The sequence below is a fragment of the Adiantum capillus-veneris genome, chromosome 22, assembly GCF_014529385.1.
Source record: "Adiantum capillus-veneris isolate H3 chromosome 22, ASM1452938v2, whole genome shotgun sequence".
NCBI lineage: Eukaryota > Viridiplantae > Streptophyta > Polypodiopsida > Polypodiales > Pteridaceae > Adiantum > Adiantum capillus-veneris.
Window position 1 is genome coordinate 50,573,040 of NC_140952.1, and position 25,738 is coordinate 50,598,777.

The 25,738-nt window shown below is 40.9% G+C and overlaps 2 protein-coding genes, 1 long non-coding RNA gene and 1 pseudogene across 7 annotated transcripts in view; 2 read left to right on the forward strand and 2 right to left on the reverse strand.

Moving 5' to 3' along the window:
• Positions 1–1,674, forward strand: part of LOC147429332 (uncharacterized) — an 88,147-nt gene extending 86,473 nt beyond the window's left edge. The window contains exon 5 of one of the 2 annotated variants that reach the window (XR_015185839.1): positions 380–1,674. The gene's annotated coding sequence lies outside the window, so the exon portion shown is untranslated. The remainder of the gene's footprint in view (positions 1–379) is intronic. The other variant, XR_015185840.1, reaches the window with a different exon arrangement.
• Positions 1,675–5,891: 4,217 nt separating this feature from the next.
• Positions 5,892–9,186, reverse strand: LOC147429336 (uncharacterized). Its single transcript, XM_086495478.1, has 2 exons — positions 8,481–9,186; positions 5,892–8,403 (listed from the first exon to the last, which is right to left on the reverse strand). Exons 1-2 carry the CDS (start codon positions 9,158–9,160, stop codon positions 8,082–8,084), a joined length of 1,002 nt encoding a protein of 333 aa, XP_086351604.1. The 5' UTR covers positions 9,161–9,186; the 3' UTR covers positions 5,892–8,081.
• A 47-nt stretch (positions 9,187–9,233) lies between these two features.
• Positions 9,234–16,761, forward strand: LOC147429337 (uncharacterized; annotated as a pseudogene). The gene is made up of 9 exons (XR_015185841.1): positions 9,234–10,288; positions 10,836–10,859; positions 11,598–12,391; positions 12,463–12,577; positions 12,663–13,023; positions 13,120–13,556; positions 13,655–13,785; positions 13,882–14,122; positions 14,205–16,761. The product of XR_015185841.1 is annotated as an uncharacterized LOC147429337 (transcript).
• Positions 16,762–23,294: 6,533 nt separating this feature from the next.
• Positions 23,295–25,738, reverse strand: part of LOC147429338 (uncharacterized) — a 3,649-nt gene continuing 1,205 nt past the window's right edge. For all 3 annotated transcript variants that reach the window (XR_015185843.1, XR_015185844.1, XR_015185842.1), the window contains exon 3: positions 23,295–25,738. This exon is cut by the window's right edge and continues 22 nt beyond it. This is a non-coding gene — a long non-coding RNA (uncharacterized LOC147429338).

Here is a 25,738-nt window from a genome sequence, read left to right on the forward strand (position 1 = left end):
CGTTTTTGAGCGACTGGTAACATATAAAAGCATCAAACTGTTCTAATTTTAAGATGCCAGATTACATCCTTATGTATATTCTTCATCTCAATCCCAAATTGATAAATCAGTAGCATTGTTTTGGTTCAATGTTTTCATGGTAAACTGTTCTTTTTGTATTTTTTATTGAGTGGTTTTGTTATCAAAGTAATGAATGCAGTCCTCTTTGAAATCCCTTGAAGGATTTGACCGGTAAGATCGATGAGAAACCTGGTTTTCTAAGTTCAACATGAAATGTGGGAATCACATATATGCGCGATTGATGAAGTAATGCATTGGGAGAATCTTTTTAATCTGTTATATGTATATCTTTACACTTACAAATTTTGATTTTATATAGTCATATCTCACTCTTGGAAGAGCTAGCTGGAACACGTTATGTCAAGGAGTTTTTTCAAACATGAGAGCCTTCAAGGAGTTTTTTCAAACATGGGAGCCTTCAATGTATAGCATACCCTTTATGAAAGAGCATACTATCTCTAAAGGCCCAGGGAGGTTTCATTTGTTTGTCTTGCACGCGAAGTTTTCAGTCAAATTCATGTGCTTGGTCTGCTATTCTGCTAGAAAATAGGACAAGTTTGGATGCAGACTTGTCCCATTCAAATAATTCTACTAGAAAATGTGACAAGTTTGGATGCGAAATACAAATAAGAAGGGTAATTGTGAAAGACTTCCATCTATGTTTCACCAAATGCCTACTTTAATTAGCAATGAAGAATTATAAGTTGGATGCAAGTAACTCTTGTACTCTTCTTTTTGAGAGCCATAGAACATTCTCATGCTTACATTTCTCAGCCTACTGGTTGGTCCACCCCCGTATGCCACCTTTGGTTGCGTTTGTAGATATAGAGAAAAGGAGGGAGAGAAAGCACATCAAATACAAGTATCTAAAGTAGCTCTCTTCACAAATTAGTTGTTGCATTATGATGAGCCAAAGGCTTTGTCCAAAGGTGGATTTGAGGAGTACATCATAATGTTGGTTTCCTTAATGTTCTCTTGAAACATTCACTTAATGCAATTTGCCTAAACATCTTACATCTTTATTTCTATATCAACTTTTATAATCCAATACTTATACCTTGCAATATTTGGGATATATTGATGAGAAATCCTATTTTGGATATTGCGGTATTGATAGAGGAACAAGTATCCCTTTAACAAAAGAAGGTGCATATTCGCTAATCTGGTAGACAATCATCAAATTAAATTCTCACATATCATGGTCCTAGTGGAATAAATATTGTGAGTTTTAGAGTTCATGTATACAAATCAAGCCTTCTCCTTTGTTAGCTTCAATGCTATAGCACACTGACAAATTTACATAAAACATTTTAAGCCTTTACCAAAAAATTGTATTACAAACTATTTACTTGGAATATCACATGCTATATAATGCATACCAGGTCTTGAAGATGTGCAAATACCATTACCTACAAATTTGGGTGACAGCTTCCTGTGTAATAGGTCTCGATTCTAGAAGGTAAGACTTTGATAGCCACAAGAGCAACTTCTTATAGTAGTTGGTGTTCAACTATCAAATATAAAAAAGGTACTTAACCAATCAAGTTGATAAATGTGTAGGTTATACAATTACTATACGACCTTACTTCAATATGTATGTGATGATTGAAGTTGTATGGTATTACATAACAAAACATTTCAAAGAAAAACTTGAACACGAAGTATTTAGATGCTTTTTTATACTTATATTATGAGATGTCAGTGTGCCACTCATAATGATAGTGATTTGTGTTAAATCAAAATCTATGTGCACTTATGTTGCTTCAATTTTGCATTGGATTTTTCATTTCAATAAACACTTATTTTAAGATTTTTTCAAGCTCGCGTGAATCTTTTTAAGATTAGAAAAGCATAAGGCATGTTAGACTTAAATGTGAGCTTACATTGTTTTAATAGATCGAGTCTTATCAAAATGAAGAATATAACTAGCATCAAACCAATATTGTTTTACACATAGGCCGATACCTTGACATACACCACAATTGTGAAGCTTGAATTCTCAAAAGTTTATTGTCTGCTTTAATGACTAAGAGATATTAAACATGCCATATATTTTAAACCTTTTGCTACTTTCCCTTCAAAAAGACCCCTCGTTGTCTTCTCCACAAATATATGGTCACCAAAAAAAGGATTAATACATGACAGTCAGTGTTTGATATTAAACTTTGAGTTGAAGCACTCACAAATCACTCTTGAAAGCCAAGATACACTTTTACAAGAAAATGCACAATGCGTAGATTTTCTCCATGACAATGGTGGTTTTTAGAAACACCAAGAGAATCCTTTAAAATCCAAAGTAGAGAGTTTTTAAAACATTCGTTTGTTTCTTTCTGTTGCAAACATGTGATACATGATAGGTATGTGTGCTTTAATGATTGACTCAATCACAGCTTCAAATGTGACGATTGCCTTTAAGAACATTCATAGTGTTTTGGTACTTTTTACTCACTTCTAAAAGAAACATGTGTCTTCCCATCCACATACAAATGTAGATTCATGGAAATTATATTTCAAGGCAGGACTTGGGACCTCTCAACTTATTATAGTGTTTAGAAACACCAATGACTTTTATCATTTACTTGGAATCAAGATATACATAGTACTCTAGTTTTAAACTATGTTTGTCAACTAGTAAGTTTTTATCAAAATTACAACTACGGCCCTTCAATGCTTTCTGCAAGGAGAGGTAGAGAGTGGGAGGACAAAGAGAGAGAAAACCTAAGCATAACATTAAACAAAGAGGACGATGAAAATTTGGAGTGGTCATATTATAGTAATGTATTAATGGACTTTGATAAAACTTATATCCCATATAGTTGCTATAAATAGAGGTAGAGAGAGTGAGTCATAAAGAGAGAAGTGTTGAAAATTTAAGTAGTTATATTAAAAAAAAAGTGTTAAAGACATACACGAAACCTCTTAGATACCATATTATCAATCTAAAAGACCTTGTAGGAAAATTCTCAAATAAGGAAATCATCAAGTTGAGAGGATAATGACATTATTAAAGTCAAAAGAAATTTGAGCATTTTATCATTGTGCCACTATGTTTAAGGTAACTTGAAGAGGGTCCCATTGATAGACATCTTTATGTCACATTATCTCATGGGGTACGAGAAGACTTTATCTTTTGATCACAAAGACAAAACATGAAAGTATAAACTTAAGTTTGTCTAAATTGTTAAGCATCTTAACATTGTACAATGCAAAGTGAACATGTCATATTGATTAATTGTTGGTCCTAGGAAGCCTAGAAATTGAACTACACGGCCAACAAACGGCTCTGTGGGGAGGGGAAGGTGCCGAGAGAGAGAGAGAGAGAGAGAGAGAGAGAGAGAGAGAGAGAGGACGAGACTCACTCACTTAGGAGAAATGAGAAACATCTTGACTAAAAATTTGACAAAGGGAACAAAAGAGGGTTGGAGGAGATACAAGGAGAGTGTGGTATTCAATTAAATTTGCACGTTTGTAGTTGATGAGTTTGTAAGTATTCGTGAAGGCAGTGATACTTTTGGAGATGGCAGGGCCATGTGAAAAAAGTTTAAAAAGACACACACACACACACACACACACACACACACACACACACACAGAGAGAGAGAGAGAGAGAGAGAGAGAGAGAGTCAATCTCACTAAATTAGGTAGAGTGAGTTGAGAAGCACTCTCACAAAGTTTTGATTGCGCATACAAAACTGAGGGATGGAGCAAGCGAGAGAGTACCAAGCTCATTAACTAGTGAGGCAAGATCAGTGAGGAGCAGCATCCTCACTAAAGAGTTGTCCATGTGTGCAAAGTTGTGGGATAGAGAGAGAGGGAGAGAGCAAGAGCGAGAGTAAAAGCAAAATGGGGTAGCCATTGACGAGAGAGAGAGAGAGAGAGAGAGAGAGAGAGAGAGAGAGAGAGAGTCACTTAGGGGGAGCGAGGAGAAACATCCTCCCTAAAGATTGACCAAGTGGACAAAAGTGAAGGTTGGAAGGGAAGAAAGACATGGGGGGGGGGAGGGGGACTTTCACTTAAGAAGAGAAAAGAAACACTTTGACTAATTTTTTTCCATATGGACAAAACTAAAGTGGAAGAGAGAGAGAGAGAGAGAGAGAGAGAGAGAGAGAGAGACTTGCACTTAAGGAGAGTGACGAGAAACACCTTGACTAAAGTTTTGTCCATATGGACAAAACTAAGGGGGGAGAGAGAGAGAGAGAGAGAGAGAGAGAGAGATGATCAAACTCTCTTAGGGAAACTACGGAGAAACATCCTTGTCAAAGTTTTGACCATCTTGGCAAAATTGAGGTATGGAGGGAGAGAGAATGTAACTACAATGCTGCCCAAAAAATAGAGAAAAAGAAAGAGAGCGACAGAGCAACAAATGTGTGTGTGAGTATGTTAGGGGATGAATATGGTAGCCATTGTCAGAGAGAGAGAGAGAGAGAGAGAGAGAGAGAGAGAGAGAGAGGAACCCTAGTTGCTAGGTATTCTATTAAATATGCACAAGATTGCAAATGAGTGAATGAGAGTATGAGACTGGAACCCTAGTTGCTAGGTTTTCTAAATTTGTACGAGTGTGCAAGTTCTTAATTGTTGAGTATGTAACTGCTGGAGTGGGTAGATCCACTTCTAAGGATGGCAGTGCCATGTGGAAAACGTTTCAAAAACGAGAGAGAGAGAGAGAGAGAGAGAGAGAGAGAGAGAGAGAGAGACTAGAGGGAGATAGAGAGACAAACATACATAAACAGAGAGAGGATGTGTGTTAGAGAAGAATGCGGCAGTCATTGACAAGGAGACATATATATATATATATATATATATATATATATATATATATATATGTGTGTGTGTGTGTGTGTGTGTGTGTGTGTGTGTATATATATATATATATAGAGAGAGAGAGAGAGAGAGAGGGAACCTTACTCACTCCCTTAAGGAAGTGAGGAGAAACATCCACACTAAGGATTGGCCAGGTGGACAAAACTATGGGTTGAAGGAACATAGAGTGAGAGGGAGAGAGGGGGGAGACCAAGCACTTTGATTTAAGAGAGTGAGGAGAAGCATCTCACAAAATATTTCACCAGTTATATAAAACAAAGAGAGAGAGAGAGAGAGAGAGAGAGAGAGAGAGAGAGAGAGAGACTAAACTTCATCACTTCGTGTGAGCTAGGATACATAACCAGACGAGTGCATCCATGGAGCGAGCCAAGAGCAGTGAGCCTCGAGCAAAAATGAGAAATCAGTTGAGCAGATAGAAGCGAGCACAAAGTAGCTTGAGACAACCCCACTGTAGTAAAATCAAGCCCCATGTATTTAGGGTTTAATACTTCTATGACAAATACTCCAGTGCACATAGAGAAAGACGATCCTAAAATCGCGAGAGAGAGAGAGAGAGAGAGAGAGAGAGAGAGAGAGAGAGAGGAAAATTTTTATAGACCTTCATGAATGTTAATACTCCCTAAGCAAAAATCGGTAGGGCAATGGAAAAATTGCATGCACCATGATTTCTTTTAAATCATGGGAAAAATTTATAGGGAGGAAAATTTGTAGAGAGCTTGTGTGTGTGCGTGTGCGTGTGTGTGTGTGTGTGTGTGTGTGAGAGAGAGAGAGAGAGAGAGAGAGAGAGAGAGAGAGAGAGAGAGAGCGGATTTGAGATGTACTACCTTTGCAAAAGGCCCAAATGATCTATGAGAGAAAAACATACATTAATCATACCTATGATACAATTATTTGAAACACGAATGAAACAAAAGAAACAACCTGAAAAGATTATGAGTGGTGGGTACAAAATGAGATAGTGACAAGCTAGAGGGGGTTTGAAGTGTGTGTGTGTGCGTGTGTGTGTGAGAGTGACAGAGAGCATGCCATTCAAAGTTGACCATTGGAAAGCAATGGAGATTGCAATATAGACAAGAGAGAGTGCCATGGTAGAGTTGCAAAGTTTGCAAAACTCTTTGAATATGTTATGGATGAAATCTATCATATTCTTGAAGGAATAACCTAGAAAAAAAAATGCTTTAGCACCTACCTCTTACAAAAAGTTTATGTTGATTCATTTCAAAAATTAGGTGCTGAGTGGGTTACAAAATGCACTAAGTAGGAGGAACTAAATAACTGTAGTGATCTATAGACTATAGGTTTTGCTATCTTGTCTACCCTTCCAAAAACAAAATAAGACATCACCCAAGCTATAGCCCTTATAGCTGATTAGGTTGGATTCTGACTGCCTTTGTTAGCATATCCTTAAGAATGGCCTTTGGAATTCGTGCTTGATGGATATGCATGTTGTTGTTGACATCTTGTCCAAGTACAATCAAGTACACAAAATAAAGATGCTTGCAAGCAAGAAAGGATGCTTTTTTTGCCAACCTGCCTTGAAAATCAATGCACGAACAAGATGGGACATTCTGAATTATAACTTCTATGCATGATGTAGGGGCTCTACTGTGACCTGTCAGTAGTTCTATGGTAAAAATCTATTTCTCTCCTTCCACTTCTACGCGGCTTCCAGTCAATTTTGCTGACATTTCTAATGCTGCATTAACTTGAGCATAGGCAGCCTTCGATACCCCTGGTCGATAGGGATAATTTTGATCTTCATTTTTGTTGGCATGGGGCTCTCTCTGATGCACTTCTTTGGGGATCAATGATTCCGTTGACACTCCAATCTCAAATCCTGCCTTCACAAGTGCACAAGCTTCTTGGATGTTGAGTTTGGTGCCCTTTGCAATAGGCCAAACATGCGGAGCGCATTCTAGTGGGTGTATGATGCTTGTGACCATTCTCCATGTATGCCTCACATCTGTGTTGCAAAAGTAGCAAAACTTTTTCTTCCGCCAAGAAGATAATTGACAGTCACTCCAAAAACATGGAGCTGGGTCTCCCGGTCTCTGCCTCAATCCACACTTCTTACTAGCTGTCCAATGGTTACACTCCACTCTACTTGATGTTGGTATCCTGCGAATAGCCCACTTTGTGTCATGGACATTTTGCTCTAGAGCTTGCAACAATTCACTGCATGGTTGCTCATGTGCTGCATTTGACGTCTTATCTTGCATGACATAATTATACTCAGGCCTGTGTCTACAAATGCTTGTATCCATATCCATTAATGGTCGCTTGGCACGCAATGTCCTCTTCTCACCCTTGAAATTAACTCTGTTATTGAACATTGGAGTACCCATGGAAGCATCATCCACTGCCCTAGAGGTGGCTGCTGGTGATGGACTAGTCTGCATCCTTGACATGGCTCTGTCAACTAAAATTTCCAATGTTGGCCCCCCTCCAATATATTTACCATCCAAGAAGGCTAGACGCCGGGCACACTGAAGATAGGCATTAATAAGATCAGTGACACGTGCATCATAAAGACTAATTTTTTGCTTGTACCCCTCTCCAGCCAACCAACTTGCATGTTTGCTCTCAGAGAGGTTGGTCCTTGGAATCAATGCATTCATTATGGGCTCCCCATCCTTGACCATCATATGTCCCCAATGGCTAACCCTGAAATGCCACCAACTCAACCAACTATCTAGCTTTGGTATGTTTTTATCTGTTGTCTTGCTTGTTGCCCACCAGCTCCTAATCCTACGAAATTGCTTGAGTGCCGCATCTGTTGTTTCAGACAATCTCCACTTCTCACACATCTCTTTATGCTTTGATTGGTACTGGGAGTGGATATACCTCTGTGTGTGCACCCTCAAATTATCCTCCCAGTGCCATAGACAAGACCTTTCCCTACCCACCATTTCCTTCTTGTCCCCGAACACATATCTCACTGCATTCCAATTTGCTCCTGCCTCATCTGACATGAATCCTTGAAAATTGGCTGGCCTATCTGTGTGCTCAATCATAACCTGGTTCATAGATTCCCAAAACATTATTTGTGCTTCCTCATCCTCTTCTTTGAACTCGCATGTGGCAATAGTTAGAAGCTCTCCAATCCTAATAACATTACAAAGCCATGAGCCAAGGTATACAATAGTTTACACAATTAGTATCCACATCCACTTATTTATTTTTTAATACTTATTTGTTACTTACGTGTGATCATAAACATGTGCTCCCATTGTGTGCCAGCCTCCTTCTATTCGATGGACATGGTCAAAACAAACCCATGATAATCGGAGGTCTTCATGTCCATCTCTATCCATCCTTCTGACCACATCTACTCCTGAACCTGGCCCAGTAGTAGACATCTTGAATATGAAGGACCGCTCTTGTGATGTTGATGCTTGCAACGGAAATCGAGAGCCATGGAAGAACTGAAAGTGGCACTTTCTCTTTAGTTCAAGAATTGCATCATATCCATCACCCATTGGTCGAGTGGTCCTTCTACAATGCATCACCATTTGCTTTACCCTACAACATACATAATCATGGGTGAACCAATTTTTCAAGAATATAAGTGTTTTGGTGCTTATAAGTTGAAAACTTACTTCTTCATGTTGACAAGGGTAAGCAATTCTTGGGACATCTCATGGACCTCCTTCTCACTTATAAAATCCCCACTTGTAATATTGTCATCTGTGAAGGCCTTGAGCACCATCTCTCTAGCCAATATCATTTGTACCTTCCTAGGGCCTGCTCTATTGTCCATTGTCACTGCCTTAGCTACTAAGGCTTTTATGTTCCGAATTGATGCTCTAGACATTCCCTTAGGGACGATGTGTTTGTGCTTGCCATGGTGCATAAATAGCCTACTATGGCAAGAATCCCTAGGCATAAAGTAGTAAACTGTTGATGGACAATCTTTCACACACATGGGAACATGCTTGCAAAAAAAGCATTCCAAATTTCCATAGCTCCCCATGGCTAGGCAGCCATTCTTTGGGAGCTTGGACAACTGACCATTCCAATGTTGCTTGTTAGTTTGATTAGTTCTGCTCCTAAATGAGCATCGCTCATTCATACATTGGAAAACCCCTCCACAAAAACTCTTCCTAAGGACAAAAGATTTTTGAGTTCTTGTCTGAGTTTGTGGTTTTCTCCACAAATTTCCCTCATACTTTTGCTCCATACCCTCCATTGCCTTCCCCTCAATCATTTCATAGATGTAGAATTCTTGGTAGGTTTTTGGTAGATCTTTGACCTTGCCCTTGTATTCACACTCTTGCATAATAGTGTGAAGCACATCATTGGGAGGGAGTGTACGGATGATCTGGAATGCAAAAACTGCTGTCTCAAAATTTAGAGTTTCTTCATCTAGCTTATCAAATTCAACATGATCTTCATTTCCCTCATCATCATCAATTTGTCTGCAAGAGAGCAAAAAAAATAGTGAAGAATTGTTCAAATTCAAACCTTCCAAAATGATCTTGGACTTACATGCACTTACATTGGTGCAGGTGATGGACCAATTGGAGATGACTCAGGGGTCTGAAAGATGTCTTCTAGTCTTGTAGTGTAATTTTTAGATAATGATTCCTCCAAGATGAAGTATGCCTCCATATAAACCCCCGCATAGGTGGGAAGAGGTGCCAAAACATTAAACTCTTGTCCCTCCTGAACAAGAGCCTCGACAATGACCCTAGTTGTACCACACAACTTCTCTTGCAGGAGCTTGACGGGAAGGAGGCATTTTCCATGGATGAATGGAATGTTGATGGACTGTCCGGACACATTGCAAGAAAATTTTAGCTTCCCTGCATAAAAGAGAACTTTCAATCAGATCAACACCATATCCATAGTTAATAATTTTGAGTAAATTGAACACGTGTCAAGTCAATCTGTACCAACAACTTTGTAAAAGTTAACAATTTCACATTCATTCAAAAACACTACTGTCTCAATCCGAGTTTTTTTTAAAAATGAAATTCTGACAAATGCTTAAAAAATGTTAATTTTGAGAAATGTTTTAAAAAACGTTAATCTAGCGAAATGGTTGTAAAAGCTAATAATTTCACAGACATTCGAAAACACTACTATCAATCCCAGTTTTTTTTAAAAAATGAAATTCTGAGAAATGTTTAAAAAATGTTAATCTTGAGACATGTTTAAGAATACGTTAATCTGGAGAAACGGTTGAAGAAAGTTAGTTTGGTTTTTTAATTATATTCTAACTTTTCAAAACATTTTTATTGCCCTTCAAATGTTCAACTTTTGAAATGCACACTGCTTATTCTTAATCGTTCATATTGTTTGCCTGGTTTCCATCCTTTGCAACGCCATGAGGAAGGCAAGGCTCTTGCAAACGTCGCCACTGGCCAAATACTTCCACCCCTTAAGCCCCAAGAAAACAACAAAGGTAAGCTTAACCTTTTGATTTAAGGACCATCTTTCTCAAATCTTTAAGCACGCTGAGCGTGCTTAAAGATCTGAGAAAAGAGAAGGTGAATTTGACAGCAAATGAGAGCATTTGAGTTGAGCGTAGGTGTGAGAGGAATGGAAGATTCCTGTTGCTGTGTGTATTGAGCTGTTGCTGTGTGTATTGAGCAGGTGGTAGCACTGTTGAAGCTTGCATCACTACTAGTTCGTGGTAGCAACATAGCTTAGAGAGAGAGAGAGAGAGAGAGAGAGAGAGAGAGAGAGAGAGAGAGCTCCTATGAGAGACTGTGTATAGTAAAGCTCCCTTAACACCTCAAATAGCGTGAGATGCAGGGTGTGAGTTGTTGATGGAGAACTGGAGAGCAAAGCCAGGAGGGGTCAGCGTGACTGCGAATGGAGAACACACACACACACACACACACAAAGAGAGAGAGAGAGAGAGAGAGAGAGAGAGAGAGAGAGAGAGAGAGAGAGAGAGAGAGAGAGAGAGAGAGAGTCACTTACATGTTTGCAGAAAGAACAGATAGATTCTTCACATAAAGCTCCAGGAGAATGGAGAAGAGCAAAATGATAAGTGGTAGTATAGAGGTGGTGCGAGATTTGTAAAGTGATAAATGTGCCAGCTGTAATGATTTCAACTCGCCATAATGACTCTAACACACCACAACTACCCCCTAGGATCCCATTATGCAGGTTACTGTCTAGTGAAGCCATTAGAAAAGTAAGCCCTTCCACCGAAAGATCACTCACAAGAAGTTTTATTAAGATGGGAGGATATCTTGAGAGCAAGGGAGCCTTTACTGTCTCCATTATTGATCTAGAGGGGGAGGAGACACCCATCACTCAAGAAAGGATAGATTCTTGGGATGACTGCTGGAAAACAATTAATGAAAGATTTGAGAGGTCCCTTGATTTAGAGACAGAGTGGGGACCCTACTTGAAAGGAAAGATGGTCCATGTCCTTGATGGCAACAATCGTCTGCATGCATGGATGGAATGCATTAGACAAGGTATTCTTTAACTTAATCTCCTTTAAGAACTTTTGTTGTGTTGATTGCACTATTTTAATATAATTGTACAATTATGCAATACAGGGTTTGAGAACGACCTGTCTAAACATTGCTCTGTGGTCTGCCACTTTTTGCAGTTTGCAAAGACTGATGTGGGGGAATTAATGTTTTCCTTGGCAAGATTGAACAAGTAAGATGATGTTGGGCATCTACTATTCTCCTTGAAAATTTTAATTGTTGTCTTGGAGTTATTGATATTCTTTTTTGTTTTAATGCTACAGGATGAACGATTATGCATATGTGCCAACCACCTTTGGAGATAGGTTGTTCCAATTGAGAAGGCTAGGAGAGGCAGACAAGACTACTCTCTTGGATGGTTTGTCTATTGAAGACAGAGCATGGGTGGAGAAAGAAATGGAGGTTGTTTCATCTCGGGGGAAAAGGAGTTGGTTTACACTCCCTGTGCAAATAATGACATGGTTGCTCTTTAAGGATGAGATGGAACAGAAGATTGAAGAGTTGGCTAAGGGAATGGATGAAACTGGTAGGGCCAAGGTGATAAAGAAGATGGAGATTACCTATAGGGGAAAGACCTCCAAGTATGCAAGGATTTCAGATCCTGCAAATGGAGAGAAGTTTTGGTGTGCTACTTTGTCCTTGCCTTGGCATGAACCGAGTGCGCATATTGCGACTGAAGAGAAACTCAACATGATTGGAAATGCTTGCATAACAGATGTGGATAAGACACACATTGTGAAATTGTTAGATAGCTCACAAGTATCAATTCGATCCTTGGAGTGCCTTCCCAATGACAAAGCTAAAGCTAGGGATTGGCTCCACATGTATTGCTTTTGGTTGCAAGTTAATCAATATGGTTTAGGTCTATTACTAGACATTCAAAATGCTGATCGAGTAAGGCTGCCATTGGAACATCGATTCAGCAACTTTGTCATGCTTTGCCGAAGAAAGTACTTCAATAGAGCATTTCGCGTTGTGGAAGGTGGCATTAAGTCGATCAATGCCATGAATGAGCAACCCGGATTACACAATGCAACCCGTCGAGTTGTTTATAGGTTTGTTAATTTGTATGGTTCAATTTTTTAGTCCTCATTAAACTAGTACTCAGTAGTTGGTGTGTGTTTAGATGGCTACTCAAGGAGAGTGCACAACACATGCTTGATGAGATGCCCCCCTTGGCAAGTGTATGGACATATGCAGATAACCCTACGTTCATGTATTCCGATGTGAAGCTTGGAAGGGTAAGCGATGCATTACATTGCATTTTTTATGTTAACTCTTAACGCATAGGGAGATTATGCTAAATGATAGTTGTTGATTGTGCAGTCCTTGTCCACCATAGAGAAAGCCAAGTGTCCGTGGTGGCTAGACATGGTTAAGAACCATGTTCCGGATGAGGAGTTGGAATTATTTCAGCAACATAAAGCAGCCCTTCAACTTACAACTACTACGAATAGTGTCCTGGAAGAGGAGACGACGGCAACTTCTCAAGTAGTAGCATCCACTGTATCAGTATCATTTCGTAAGACACTTCCTATAAATCTTGATAGGGAAGTCGTACATAGGGCATTACAAGCAAACAAGGCTATAGAGGATGGCAAGATGTAAGGGCAACATCAAAGCGCAAGTAGCAGTGGAGGGCTAAGAGAAAATGATGACATAATCAATGAAACATTGGAACCTACAGGTAGTGTTGATGCCTTTGCTTTGTCTATCTAATATGATCCATGGAGTGTTGTGATTGTTGATACATTTTCTTAAATCTAAAAGCTTTGATTTGTAGGCACTATTTACGTTTTCAACATTTCTGTTGAAGAGCTTGTTCATATTATTGAATATCCCCAATAAGTAGAGCAAATGGGGCTTGAGGTGTTAGAGGCCTTCAATGTAGTTTGTAGCCAAGGCACTGTGAAGGGCACTAAGCTAGACTTGTGCATAGACCTCATATTTGCAGATTTTCCATCTAACGTGGCTGTCGAGGGATGCTTTTGCAATAAAGTTCCGTTTTGGAACAAGATAGTGGATAACCTGTATGACACCACATTTCAGCTTGCAGACTCATGCTTGAGTGATAGGGGGTTTTTTGTTTGTTTGTACACCATGGAGGAAGGGGTGAAAGTCGAGCAAGCTGGCAAGCAAAAAGGGTTTAAGATATATCATCGTCAGGTTGTGAGATGCACACCACCTATTGGAAAGAGGTTGGGACCCATTGTCACACAGGTACAAGTAATTGATTCTTGATTTAATGTGCAATAGAATTTAGTGTGGCATCCTATTCTTTAATGACATGCATGACATAAAGCTTTCTATTTGAATAGGTGAATTGCTTGATCTTGTCTGCTTTTGTTCGTTGTTCGATAACTTGTGTGTATCGTATACATCATGATCAGTTGCCAGAATTGAAACTTGGTGGTGACCTTCAATTTGGACAGGACCTTATCTTCGATATGTGAGTTGACTCTATCATTTACTTGTTTATATGTCTAATCCATCATTTATATATATATATGCCATTAAAGTAAGTAAAATGTGTATTCAATGTCAGAGTACCTAAAGCAGATTTAGTAAAGAGGAAAGGAAAGCCATGGAGGGGTGGTTGTCAAAGAGGTCAAAAGCTTGTGAAGTACATAATCGCACTTTTTAGCCGTCCACAGGATGTAGTCCTTGACATATTTGCTGGCACGGGTACACTTGGCTTGGCAGTTGGCTTCATGGATAGACATGTCATTATGTTTGAGAGGGATGAGCGCATATATGATCGCTTGTTGAAGCCATTTGGAGTCAAGGTATGTTAGGAGTAGGTTCGTTGAAAATTATAAGTTGATTGACAAGAGGGTATGTATTAAGCAATTGTGTATTTTTTTGCAGATGGATTGATTTTAAAGGGTCGCAATGTAGTTGAAGATTGGATCCAGGCAAGCTTCACATTTTATTTTTGCTATTCTCTTAGATGATTGTGCTCAAACTTATACTCACTGGTAGTGTTGTAGATTTCTTCAAAACTACCTTTCTTTTATGGTTGTATAAGAACGGTCGAATATGGTACTCGTGTGTTTGATGGTTGTATACGAACAGTCGAATATGGTACTCGTGTGTTTGATGGGGCTGTTTTTTTGGGATAAAAACGCTAATTCTTTAGGCTGATTGGGGGCTAATCTGGGGCTGTTTTTTGGGGCTAAAAACGCTAATTTTGTAGGCTGATTTGGTGGCGGATTTGGGGCTGTTTTTTGGGGCTAAAAACGCTAATTCTTTAGGCTGATTTGGTGGCGGATTTGGGGCTGTTTTTTGGGCTAAAAACGCTACTTCTTTAGGCTGATTTGGTGGCTGATTTGGGGCTGATCTTGTCTGGGATGTCGTCTCATGGAGTGCATTGACTACGGATATGCCCAACATAAGCGAAAAAGGCGAGGAAGCTTAGGGTTGTTTTGAGCATATGCAATGCAAGGACGCCTCTCCAAATGCGATCACCTAATCTTGCATCTTCACGGCATATGCCATTACGCAAGACACTAATATGGGCAAAATAGTTCAGATGATATTGTTAGTCAAGGGCTATTGAAAAACGATGTCTTTCTTGGAATTGCCTTGGTCGACGTGTATGCCAAATGTGCTCTATCTCAGCAAGCACAAAAGGTGATCGAGGAGTTGCTTGTTAGGGATGTCGTCTCATGGAGTGCACTGATTGCGGGATATGACCAACACGAAAAAGGCCAAAAAGCTTTAGGGCTGTTTTTAGCATATGCAATGCGAGGACTTCTCATGGAATGCACTGATTGCGTGATATTCTCAACACAGGAAAGGCCAAGAATAGGAGCTAAAAACGCTGATTTTCTGGGCTGATTTGATGGATCATTTAGAGGCTAAAAACGCTAAGTTTTAGGGCTGATTTGGTGGTTGATTAGGGACTGATCTTGTCTGGATGTCGTCTCATGGAGTGCATTGACTGCGGGATATGCCCAACACGAGAGGGGAAGGCGAGGAAGCTTAGGACTGTTTTCAGCATATGCAATGCAAGGATGTCTCTCCAAATGCGATCGTCTACGCTTGCATCTTCAAGACATGTGGCATTATGCAAGAGGCTAATATGGGTGAAAGAATTTCGATCATATTGTTAGGCAAACATTTCTGGAAAAAGATGTCGTGCTTGGCATTGCCTTGGTCAACATGTAAGCGAAACGTGCTCCACCTCAGCAAGCACCAAAGGTGGTCGAGGAGTTGCTTGTCAGGTATGTCATCTCATGTAGTGCACTAATTACGAGATATGCCCAACACGGGAAAGTCCAAAACTAGGAGCTAAAAATGCTGTAATTTTGGGCTGATTTGATGGCGGATTGGGGCTGATCTGGGGCTGTTTTTTTGGGCTAAAAACGCTAATTTTTTAGGTTGATTTGGTAGCTGATTTGGGGCTGTTTTCTTGGTCTAAAAACGCTAATTTTTTAGGCTGATTTGGTGGCGGATTTGGGGCTGATCTGGGGCTGTTTTTTTGGGCTAAAAACGCTAATTCTTTAGGTTGATTTGGGGCTGATCTTGTCTGGGATGTCGTCTCATGGAGTGCATTGACTATGGATATGCCCAACATAAGCGAAAAAGGCGAGGACGCTTAGGGCTGTTTTGAGCATATGCAATGCAAGGACGCCTCTCCAAATGCGATCACCTAATCTTGCATCTTCACGGCCGCTATGCCATACGCAAGACACTAATATGGGCAAAATAGTTCAGATGATATTGTTAGTCAAGGGCTATTGAAAAACGATGTCTTTCTTGGAATTGCCTTGGTCGACATGTATGCCAAATGTACTCTACCTCTGCAAGCACAAAAGGTGGTCGAGGAGTTGCTTGTCAAGTATGTCGTCTCATGGAGTGCACTGACTACAACATATGCCCAACACGGGAAAGGCCAAAAAGCTTAGGGTTGTTTTTAGCATATGCACTGCGAGGACATCTCTCCAAATGCGGTCACCTATGCTTGCATTTGAAGGACATGTGGCATTATGCAAGAGGCTATTATGGGTGAAAGAATTCCAATGATATAGTTAGTCATGCATTACTGAAAAACGATGTCATGCTTGGCATTGCCTTGCTCAACTAATATGGGCGAAATAATTCAGATGATATTGTTAGTCAAGGGCTATTGACAAACGATTTAGTGCTTGGCATTGCCTTGGTTGACATGTATGCCAAATACACTCTATGAAAATGTTATATAATGGACTTGGGAGTTGGTTGACTCTCTTACAGTGTTTTATGGCTCTCTAGCTTTTATAGACATGTAGAATGTCTTACTCTATTTAACTCATGAGCAATATATAGGTTTCTCACCAAACTTGCCATCTCCCTCCAACTAGGATTTTTTGTGCATGCCGCTCGCTCCTATTGCACTTAGATTCTTGATGGTAATAGTTGCTCGCTCTCATGGGCTCGCTCAATGGCCACCCCCTAACCAGACTAATGTTTTGACCATGTGGACAAAAACTTAAGGAGGGAGGGAGGGGGGAGAGAGAGAGAGGATGGGAGGGGAGAATGAGGAAGATAGCAAGGGGGGAGAGAGAGAGAGAGAGAGAGAGAGAGAGAGAGAGAGAGAGGAGAGAGGGGGGGGGACCAAGCTCAGTGATTAGGGGACTGAACAAAAGAATCATCTCTAAGTTTTGACAATGTGGAAAAAAATGAGGGATGGAGAAAGAATGAAAGCAAGACAGAGAGGTAGATGGTCCTCTGAAAGAAGTCTTTGAGTTGTGACTATCATCATCCTAGTCGTGCCATCTCCATAGCAAGAAAGAGAGGGAAGATGGTCCTCTAAATAGTAATAAAAGGAAATCATAGCGAGCAAGTCTTGCGAGAGAAGATAGAGACAAAAGAGGTGGGGGGTGGGGTGGTAGAACAAGCACAATTATACACCAAACGCGTTTCGCTATCATTAGCTCCTCAGTGGTGTAAACAAAAAAGGAGGATATGGAGGGGTATAAATAGTGAGATGTGGTGTGGCTCAAAAAACCGTAGTGGTAACATATTTGAAGAGGGAGAGGCTAACTTAAAGACAAGTTATTGCTCATCTTAACTGGTACTTACAAAAAAGGAGGGAAAGGTGGAGAGTTATTAGGGCATTTAAAGAAGTGAAAAAATTGTACAGGAAAGGGACTAGTCAACAAAGGAATTTGACTTAGTCTAGGGAAATGGGTGGAGTTTAGAGTGGTTGCCTATATACATGAGGCCGAAGATAGCGGAGGTAAGGTTTTGTCAGTTAGGTGGAATTCCTTGGGGGGGGGGGTTGGGGGTGTGTGTGGGAGTTTTAGAGAGAAGGGTTCCGAGATTGGGCACGTTCATCCAACATATCAAAGGTATAGACAAATGTGCAAGGTCCGTGTTGGATTTAAGCAGACTAGTGAGGGGTTGGTCAATGGAGCGAGATAAATTGAGATGGCGGATAAAAGGTGAGAAAGGAATCTTGATGATGGTAGGAGAATGTTTGGTATTGGACATAGAGAGCTTTCCCTAATAATGTACCTCCTAAGCTCTGAGAGAATAAAAGCAATCTTTTGGTGAGTAGGGTGTCAAGATTGCCAAGGGATATAGTTGTAGGAGTTTATGTCTTTTTGGTGACAATGGGTATCAAGGATACCATAAGCGGTAAAAGAGGGTGCCTTGAAAAAGTGGATGTCCACAATAAAGGATTTTTGAGAGGAGATTGAAAGGGAAATTTTGATATGCTCTTGGAGAGGGTGCCCATACTGCTGGAGGAGTTTGCTTAAGCTAGAGCGAGGACCGGCCCAAATTCCGAAGGCATCGTCTACAGATCTTTTGAAGTAAAGGAGGGAAGGGGAAGATAGGAGATTTATGCCTTCTTCAAAGAAGCAAAGGAAAAGGCAAGCATATACAACCGCGAAGGAAAAGGCAAGCATATACAACCACGAAGTTTGAACCCATAGCGGTGCCTTTAATTTGGTGCCAAAATTCTCCAATGAAAGAGAGATAATGGTGGTTGAGGATAAGAGAGGCTAAGGATAAGATGAAGTTGACCTTAGGGGAAGGAAAGAAACCTTGGATGGAACTTTTAAGGGCAAGGAGGCCTTTGCGGATGGGGATACTAGGGTAGAGAGATTCAACATCAAAGGTGAAGAGGATAATGTTGGGAGGGAAAGTAGTAGAAGCTAAGTTTAAAACAAGAGCGTGAGAGTCTTTAAGGTGCTGTGTTTTGGATAGAAGAATGGGGTAAAGTTGTGCATGGAGCCACTTAGAGGTGTTCTCTAAGATGTAACCTTTGTAGGAGCAAATGGGACGGCTTACGAGGATGGGTTTGTGGATTTTAGGTAAAAAGAAGAAAGGGCAAGGCTTGGGGGCTTCAAGTGAGGAGGAGAGGATAAAAACTCTTTCATTGTAGGGAAGGAGAGGGTAATTGGTGACGATGGAGGAAAGGAGGGATTGTACAAAGGGTAAAGGAGTTGTGGAGATTTTGGAGTCGGTGAGGGGATCCATAAGGTGACGAAAAGCTTCATTATAGTACCAAGACTTAGAAAGGATAACTGGTCCTAGATTTTTATTTGCCGATTTAATAATGATGTTGCGATCATTTTTTAAGGAAGAGTTGGAATTCATTAAAAGGGGTTTCGAGTGAAAAGGAGGAAGAGAGGATAGAAGAGGTTTTAGGAGAAAATAGATAAGACTAAAGGTTTGGTTAAGGGTTGTGGAGGGAGAGGGAGGATTCCAACGAGGATTCGGGATAGAAAAAGAGGAGGGAGGAAGAGAGTGTTCTTTATTAAAAAATATTTTAAGTTGCAAACTTCTTTCTAAATTAGAATAAGCTTGAAGAACAGAGGAGAGGGGGGGTGGGGGAGAGGGGGGAATATAATTGAGCCCAAGTCCTATTAGCCTTTGTTCGGAGGGAGAGAGGGAACGATTAGAAAATTTATGGAAGGAGAGGTTAGTAACCTTGTGCTCAAGGTAAAACGTGGTAATTTTGCTAAGAGTCAAAATTTTAAAGAGGTGGGGATTAGTGAGGGGTAGCCAAAATTTACAACGCTTTCTACCCATGTAGGGGGGGTGGAAAAGAAAAGGGAACAAACAAGGAGGAGGTGTCCAAATATGAGGAAAGAGAGGGGCTTTAGAGAAGAGAAAATGGACCCAAGTGATAGGGTGCTCCTTCCCTACTTCTCCCTCCTCCATTGCAAGTTTTTTGAAGCTTTAGGTAAGCTATACTTAGGGTGCAGAGGCTTGGGTTGTGGTGTGAAGGAGTTGAGGGGGTAATGGGGGAGGTTTAAGTAGAGAGGGTAAGGGGGCGATGTTTGATAAGGAAGGAGTAGGGCGGGATTTCTTTGGAGTGGTTAAAATGGGAGGATTGTAGGAGGGGGAGGTAGTGCAAGGGTGACCTAATGGGGGAGAGGGCTTGAACTTTTTAAAGGGTTGATAGGTAGAATTTACATGGGAAGATTTATTCAAAGGGAGAGGCTTCTTGAAAGGATGTTGAGTGTTATGTGAAACAACTTTCGGAGGAGAGGGCTTGCAGGTGGTTGAGTGGGTTTGGTTAGAGGGCTTCTTTCGGGGGGGTGAAAGAAGCTTTTTCATTTGGGTGGTGACTTCATGAAGTACCAATTCTCCTATCGTTTCTTCCTTCGGTAGCGACTCCACTTCCTCCAAGATGGAAGATTGGGACCTCTTCCTAGCATTGTGTGCCGCTAAGCTTAAGGAAGAGGCTAGATGAGCTTGGAGTATCTCATTTTGAAGATGTGCATCAAATTCATTGAGGGAGGTTTGCTTCCAAAGAAAGAGTTGATTCTCCCAAGTTGTGGGTAGCACTCTTGGGAAGGAGATGGGTGCCAGCTTTTTTGTCATGTCCGAAAGTCTCTCTTCCCAAGATCGCGGTACTCATCAAAGGTTTTTTGGAGGTTATTGACAAGTACATCTTGGGCTTGGATGTAAGCTTTAGTGCAATCTAGTTGGAATTGGATATTGAGGGCATTAAGCTTGGCGCTTAAGAGTGCTTGATCTTGAGAGTCATCCAAGGTGAGACGAGGGGGCTTCATACAAAGGCTATGCGGGGCTTTTTGAAAGGAGTGAAGGTTTTGCAAATGAGAAAGGTGTGATTTGGCTTTGCTAAGCTTATGATTGAGGGCTTTAAACTCTACCAAGGAGAGGGAAACAATTTTATTGAATTCCAAGGGTTTTTCAATTTGGGGTAGAATGGGAGAGGGAGCAACCGCAAGGGAGGAAGAGCTCGTGGAGAGCGAACCAAAAGAGGAGGGGAAGGCAAGGGGAGGACTAGTGAGGAGACCGCCTTGAGAGATGTTGGAGAAAATGCCACCATGCATATTTTGTGGAGAGTGAGTAAGGCCGGGATGATATGCGGGAGAGGGGTTAGTGATGCCGATGTTTTTTGTCATGGGAAGGGAGAGTTGATCAAGATCTTCAAGCGGTAGGTTAGCGGTGAGGCTAAAGATTTCTTTCGAGCTAAATAGGGTCTTTTTAGAGGAGGTAGTAAGAGATGACGTTGGACAGGGTAGGTTGATGAGGTTTGCCGCCGTGGTAAATCCGGGGAAAGTAGATTTACCAGTAGAGAGGGTGTTGGGTTTCAAGGGAATTACGAGGGCCGGGGAAATCGATGTGGGCGTTGTAAGATTTGTGGTGTGGGCCGCCATATTGGGGATAGGGGAGGCCGGAATGGAGAAATGAGAAACATCTCGACTAAAAAATTTGACAAAGGGAACAAAAGAGGGTTGGAGGAGATACATGGAGAGTGTGGTATTCAATTAAATTTGCACGTTTGTAGTTGATGAGTTTGTAAGTATTCGTGAAGGTAGTGCCACTTCTCGAGATGGCAGGGCCATGTGAAAAAAGTTTAAAAACACACACACACACACACACACACACACACACACACACACAGAGAGAGAGAGAGAGAGAGAGAGAGAGAGAGAGAGAGAGAGAACCAATCTCACTAAATTAGGTAGAGTGAGCTGAGAAGCATTCTCACAAAGTTTTGATTGCGCATACAAAACTGAGGGATGTAGCGAGCGAGAGAGAGTACCAAGCTCATTAACTAGCGAGGTGAGATCAGTGAGGAGCAGCATCCTTACTAAAGAGTTGACCATGCGTGCAAAACTGTGGGATAGAAAGAGAGGGAGAGAGCAGTAAAAGCAAAATGGGGTAGCCATTGACAAGGAGAGAGAGAGAGAGAGAGAGAGAGAGGAACAAATATAGTCACTCAGGGGGAGCGAGGAGAAACATCCTCCTTAAGATTGACCAAGTGGACAAAACTGAAGGTTGGAAGGGGAGAAAGACATACGTGGGGGGGGGGGGGATTTCACTTAAGAAGAGAAAAGAAACACTTTGACTAATTTTTTTCCATATGGACAAAACTAAAGTGGAAGAGAGAGAGAGAGAGAGAGAGAGAGAGAGAGAGAGAGAGAGAGAGAGAGAGAGTTGCACTTAAGGAGAGTGACGAGAAACACCTTGACTAAAGTTTTGTCCATATGGACAAAACTAAGGGGGGGGGGAGAGAAGAGAGAGAGAGAGAGGAGAGAAGAGAGAGAGAGAGAGAGAGATGACCAAGCTCTCTTAGGGAAACTAGGGAGAAACATCTTTGTCAAAGTTTTGAACATCTTGCAAAAATTGAGGTATGGAGGGAGAGAGAACGTAACTATAATGCTGCCCAAAAAATAGAGAAAAAGAAAGAGAGCGACATAGCAACAAATGTGTGTGTGAGTATGTTAGGGGATGAATATGGTAGCCATTGTCAGAGAGAGAGAGAGAGAGAGAGAGAGAAGAGAGAGAGAGAGAGAGAGAGAGAGAGAGAGAGAGAGAGAGAGAGAGAGAGGAACCCTAGCTGCTAGGTATTCTATTAAATATGCACAAGATTGCAAATGAGCGAGTGAGAGTATGAGAGTGGAACCCTAGTTGCTAGGTTTTCTAAATTTGTACGAGTGTGCAAGTTCTTAATTGTTGAGTATGTGACTATTGGAGTAGGTAGATCCACTTCTAAGGATGGCAGTGCCAAGTGGAAAACGTTTCAAAAACGAGAGAGAGAGAGAGAGAGAGAGAGAGAGAGAGAGAGAGAGAGAGAGAGAGAGAGAGTATGAGCAAGAACTACACGGACATAGAGAGACAAAGAGAGAGAGAGAGAGGATGTGTTAGAGAAGAATGAGGCAACCATTGACACGAAGATAAAGAGAAATAGAGAGAGAGAGAGAGAGGGAGAGGGAGAGGGAGAGAAGTAGAGGGAGATAGAGAAAAGAATACGGCAGCCATTGACAAGGAGACATATATATAAACACACACACACACACACACAGATATATGTATATGTATATATATATCATATATAGATATATATATATATAGATATATATATATAATATATATATATATATATATATATATATATATATATATATATATGTATATATATATAATATATATATATATATATATATAAATATATATATATAAATATATAGAGAGAGAGAGAGAGAGAGAGAGAGAGAGAGAGAGAGAGAGAGAGAGAGAACCTTTACTGACTCCCTTAGGGAACTGAGGAGAAACATCCTCACTAAGGATTGGCTAGGTGGACAAAACTATGGGTTGAAGGAAGAGAGAGTGAGAGGGAGAGAGGGGGGAGACCAAGCACTTTGATTTAAGAGAGTGAGGAGAAGCATCTCACAAAATATATTTCACCAGTTATACAAAATAAAGGGATTGAGAGAGAGAGAGAGAGAGAGAGAGAGAGAGAGAGAGAGAGAGAGAGAGAGAGAAGGACTAAACTTCATCACTTCGTGTGAGCTAGGATACATAACCAGACTAATGTTTTGACCATGTGGACAAAACTCAAGGAGGGAGGGAGGGAGGGAGGGAGGGAGAGAGAGAGAGGATGGGAGGGGAGAATGAGGAAGATAGCGAGAGAGAGGAGAAGAGAGAGAGAGAGAGAGAGAGAGAGAGAGAGAGAGAGAGAGAGAGAGAGAGAGAGAGAGAGAGAGGACTAAGCTCAGTGATTAGGGGACTGAACAAAAGAATCGTCTCTAAGTTTTGACAATGTGGACAAAAATGAGGGATGGAGAGAGAATGAAAGCAAGACAGAGAGGTAGATGGTCCTCTGAAAGAAGTCTTTGAGTTGTGACTATCATCATCCTAGTTGTGCCACCTCCATAGCAAGAAAGAGAGGGAAGATGGTCCTCTAAATAGTTGTGACTATCATCATCCTGGTTTTTCTACCTCCAGAGCTACAATAAGATGTCTCTGTGACTCTGAATCTCAAGTGAGAAGTAACCCAACTTATGCGATGTTTAGAATCCATGATCTCTTGGAGAGTAGACTATCCTCTACACAAGATCTCTCGAGAGTAGACTGCCCTCTAAACAAGATCTCTATCTAACTCTCATGTCCTCATATGCAGGAAAGTGCTCCTTGTACAAGGTCTCCTATCTACCTCTCATGTCCTCATATGCAGGAAAGTGCTCCTTGCACTCAACCTCCTCTTTGCATAGCTTACAAACTCTCTCTTTGCTAGGAGTATCATCAAGTCCTCCTTTCTTGATCCATAGCCTATGTATGCTATCTTGAGTTGGCCAATAGCTACACGTGAGGTATGAGGCATGTTCATGTCCATGTGACTAGTATAGAGAGAGAGGGAGGGTGGGGAAGAGATTGTGTTGGGGGAACAAGCAAGCCAAGTACAAGGAAGACATCACAAGAAGACAAGGAAAGAAAAAAGAGAGGACTAAACTGACTCATTTAAGGAGAGTGAGTAGGAACCACTCACTAAAATTTTGTCAATGTAAATAAAGATGAAGGATGGAGAGAGAGAGAGAGAGAGAGAGGGAGATGCAAGCAAGGCCAAGAGAGAGAGAGGGAGAGAGCGGGATGCAATTGAGGCTGCTAGAACCTATATGGAGTGATATGTGTATCTTTGAGTCTCAACATCTTATATAGACAAAGGCAAAAAATAGTACTGGGTCATTGATTGCTTGGGATTACTGGAGAGAAAATGAGAGGAAGAGAGAAGAGAGAGAAATGAAAGAGTTCCGTGTAGATTTGCTACGGGTTTAATTCTTATCTTGATCGGCCCCAATACAAGATTTGTCCATGTGCATTAATCTTAACCAATGCAAACCTAGGTCCTCGACTAGGTGTTGTACATCTCAACACACCAAACAAATTCATACCTAGTTCATCGACTTACGCATTGTGAAGGTGGACAAAACCAAACATTCAAACCAAAGTCATCCACCTTTTGCCAACCAATCTGCGACAGAGAGAGGGGACGGGAGAGGAAGACAGAGACACAGAGAGAGAAAGAGAAAGAGAGATCAAGGCAAGAAATCTATACAAGTTTGACGTGGGTGCAATTCATGTCTTCCAAGACCTTAAGATTTGTCCATATGGACAAAACCCAACAAATTCAAACCTAGATCATTGACCTCTTGCAAACCACAGTCCACGGTCCACTTGAGAGAGAGAGAGAGAGAGAGAGAGAGAGAGAGAGAGAGAGAGTCTCAAACCTTGTATGGTAATAATGTTTGTCGAGCAATGCCTCTAAATTTGTCCATCTGGATAAAATCCGAAAGTAGAGCATTGATTTCTTGAAAACTAAATTTCACAAACAAGGCCTCTAGATTTTGTATCGAGTAGTGCTTGTCTTAGGAAACTATCCCTAGAGACCTTAAAGATATATCTAACGAGGAGAGTTGAACTGAAGACGAAGTGCAGCTTTGACTCCAATAACAGAGAGAGGCAACACAAATCAAACTCCAGTAAGAGAGAGACAACGAACATCGATGGAGTGCAAGGCAACGTAGGTCACCTTCTAGGGCCTTCAAGATTACGACAATCCTTTGAGCCAGGTATGATCGAGAAGCCTCAAGTTTGGAGAGAGAGAGAGAGAGAGAGAGAGAGAGAGAGAGAGAGAGAGAGAGATGTAGATATGGTGACACCAAACTGCACCTCTGCATGTTCAAAATAGAACTCTTATTGCATACAAGTGACGACTTTCTTTGTATCTACAAACTTTATCTCTCGAGATATAACTTACAATTGGCTCTCTGTAAGAAACTATAGGGTAAAAGAGCCAGTTGTAACACATGTGCCTTTTAAAAGTCATGCACGCCCCAATTTAGAGACAAAAATTTGGAATATGCTAGGAATTGCTTATGTGTCAACTTGTGATTTGCTGAAAACTGTACCATTACTGGGCCTTGGGTGTTTCTAACCCCTAAAAGACCTCAAAATTTAAACTTTCTCAAATTGACTGCCCGAATTAAATCAGAAAAATATCAAACTTGGTATTACCTAATCCGCCTTTGCATGAGGAATCTCATGCAAATTTCAAAATTCAAATCTGACCAAATTTGCAAAATCCCACCCAAAATTACACTTTTTTTCTTGAGTGTCTCTAGAGTGGCTCCTTTACCCTAGTAGGTGTC